Source organism: Sinocyclocheilus rhinocerous, unplaced genomic scaffold (assembly GCF_001515625.1).
Source record: "Sinocyclocheilus rhinocerous isolate Xijiao unplaced genomic scaffold, SAMN03320098_v1.1 scaffold24, whole genome shotgun sequence".
Taxonomy (NCBI): Eukaryota; Metazoa; Chordata; class Actinopteri; order Cypriniformes; family Cyprinidae; genus Sinocyclocheilus; species Sinocyclocheilus rhinocerous.
The window spans coordinates 2,322,273-2,324,772 of NW_015647124.1; the positions used below are offsets into that span (position 1 = coordinate 2,322,273).

At 36.0% G+C, this 2,500-nt stretch overlaps 1 protein-coding gene across 1 annotated transcript in view; it reads left to right on the top strand.

The window, feature by feature from the left end:
- cntd1 (cyclin N-terminal domain containing 1) overlaps positions 1-1,892 on the top strand; it is a 5,786-nt gene extending 3,894 nt beyond the window's left edge. Inside the window, exons 6-7 of the mRNA XM_016513277.1 lie at positions 1,336-1,432; positions 1,558-1,892. Of these exons, the coding sequence (XP_016368763.1) occupies positions 1,336-1,432; positions 1,558-1,659 (199 nt within the window). The 3' untranslated portion in view covers positions 1,660-1,892. The remainder of the gene's footprint in view (positions 1-1,335; positions 1,433-1,557) is intronic.
- Positions 1,893-2,500: the final 608 nt, after the last annotated feature.

The window sequence follows — 2,500 nt, forward strand, 5'->3', positions numbered from 1 at the left end:
GCATCTGCGCACCTTTCGGATACCGCATCAAGAACCGGGTTGACCGGGTACTCGGTACCACCGGTACTTTAAAAAACCTGGTACCGTAACGTTTTCATTTTTTTAGTACCGAACCCGACTTGGTACCAGAGTACCGGGTCTTTTGACAACACTGATTCTTCCCGAAAATTTGTGCTACGGGTTTTTCGGTTCGGTACGCATGTGTACTGAACAAATACAGCGTTGTTTTAACCACTGCACGAGCGGAACTTAATTGAAAACTTCCATTTTTATATATTGTACTTTTGATAAGAAACAAAGTTTCAATAATTTCAAATTATGTCCTTTTTTCAGGAAATTCAAACAATAAATGCCGTTTTGATGCTCTTTGATGTGGCACAACCGGTCGCTGTATAAACGCCTCGGTTCAAACGGCAGCGCGATCATCTCTTCCTCTTTACTACTAGTTTTAACGCGAAATAAACATGAAAGAACATCTCATGCCTCATGTAATCGCTCAGTCAGCATTTCAACTGCAGAAAGATGTCAATAAAACAGCTTGTAAACAAAATGTCACAAAGCGTTTCATTTACTTTACCTGTTAGTGATGTCTTAATTATTTACTGTATGTTTAAATAAATCTGTTATGAAACGAGTTATGAGAGGCACTGTGTAAATGAATATATTTCAACAACAAATATAATTTTTATAATTTAGAAGTTAATTTAAAAACTGCGTTATGTGCAATTTACATGTTTGCATAATTTTTTTTTTGTTAAGTTGAGTGTTGCTTGTTATATTTAAAAATAAATAGTAATTAAATTGAAGTTTGGGCTCTGTTGTCAATTGTAACCTTAGGCCAAATGTAAAAGGGCTCACTATAGTTTAGAGCATAGTTTAGAGAAAATTTTAGTTATAACTGAATTTATTTAAAGAACGAGTCATTTGTTCAGTAAACCACTGTTAAAAAAACAAAACACCATTTAGATGAAACTCAGAATTTGTTTAACTAGCTTTGTGTAACAGGCCACTGAAAAATGCAAACGCTGGCACTTTAAAATATTTCTCAGGTCTTACTTTTGGTTCAACCAATAATATGAGTTTCAGGTGAGAGACCACCTAGCAACATGATAAATTACCTCCACATAGCATTACCCACAACTCTCTACCATCAGCGGTGTGTATTGTGCTCACATTATGTAAATCTAGTTAATAAATTTGCTGTTTGGTGGTGCGTGAATTACACACTTCACCTTCAACAAGGTCATAACTCATTCCGAGGTAAACGTCACACTGTTTTATGGTTAAACCTGCCATAGCCATAGGAATAGGAAGTATATTTTGTGTTTGTAACAGAGCCAAGTTTGTGTCGGTGACCGAGGACTTCATGCTTCTGGGAGTGGGAGTCATTGCTGTGGCCGCCTTCATTCATCATATCTCAACATGGGAAAAGGTACAGCTCCTGAATCTAGATCATGATTCTATCAGTCACCATGAAGTGTATTTAAATATTTATTACTTGCTTCAAATGTGCCAGTCTCAAAGGATTCTAGTGAGTTTGGTTCATGTGTGCTGCAGGTAGTGGAGGAGCTGACAGGAATAACAGGGATTTCAGGCCAGAGTATCATGGACTTTGCGTATGTCACCCTGATGCACATCACCAAGACCAAATCCGTCTGATGCTTTTATGTGTTGAAGTCAGAAATATGACATGTGAAGAACAGATTACAGCTAGAGTACAGATATAAGACATATATAAGGTGATAACATTGTAAATATAAGGTCCATATAAGATTTCGCTCAAAATTCTCTTGTAAAAGTACAATGTAAAAATAAAACATGAAAATGAAAGAGGAACTTGCCATTCACATTTCATTATGCAATGATTTCTTCCCATCGCACTTCTTCACAATGAGCACACAATCTTAAACAGATAAAGTAATTCAATAATATTTTCTACTGTATCTAGTAAAATAAGTCAATTACATAAAGTAGATTGTTCTCATTAGAATCCAAAAAAATAAGTTGGTCAAGTTAGTTTGACAAGTTGTGTCCCAAATGGTGACACTCTTCACTTAATCTATGCACTGTGTACTCAACCATCTAGTATATGAATTATATATGTATGGTAATTAAAGCTGTGACTGTTGAGTGCATGAAGTGGCCAACATTCCACTTCTTTTTTTCAGTTAATTAAGTGCATCATCCAGGCTTTTGAGGTGCAATGGCATAGAAGAATGCTAATTGGGAAATACAAACAGTCTTAATTAGCATAGAGGTCAGCTGGCCCCTGCTTTCAGTCTTTACTCTTTTATAAGACCTCAGGGCAAGACTGAAAATAAGATGGTGATTGTTGTTATACAAGCTTTAACTTAGTATTGTTTCATTTTACCATACTAAGCCTTGGTCTGGCAGATTCTCAGGCAGCACTGCATGTCTTCCTAATGGAAAAGAAATCCCATAATACATTTCAACAAGATCAGTGGAAAAATGAAAACATAGATGGTGGATGAAGCAAGTG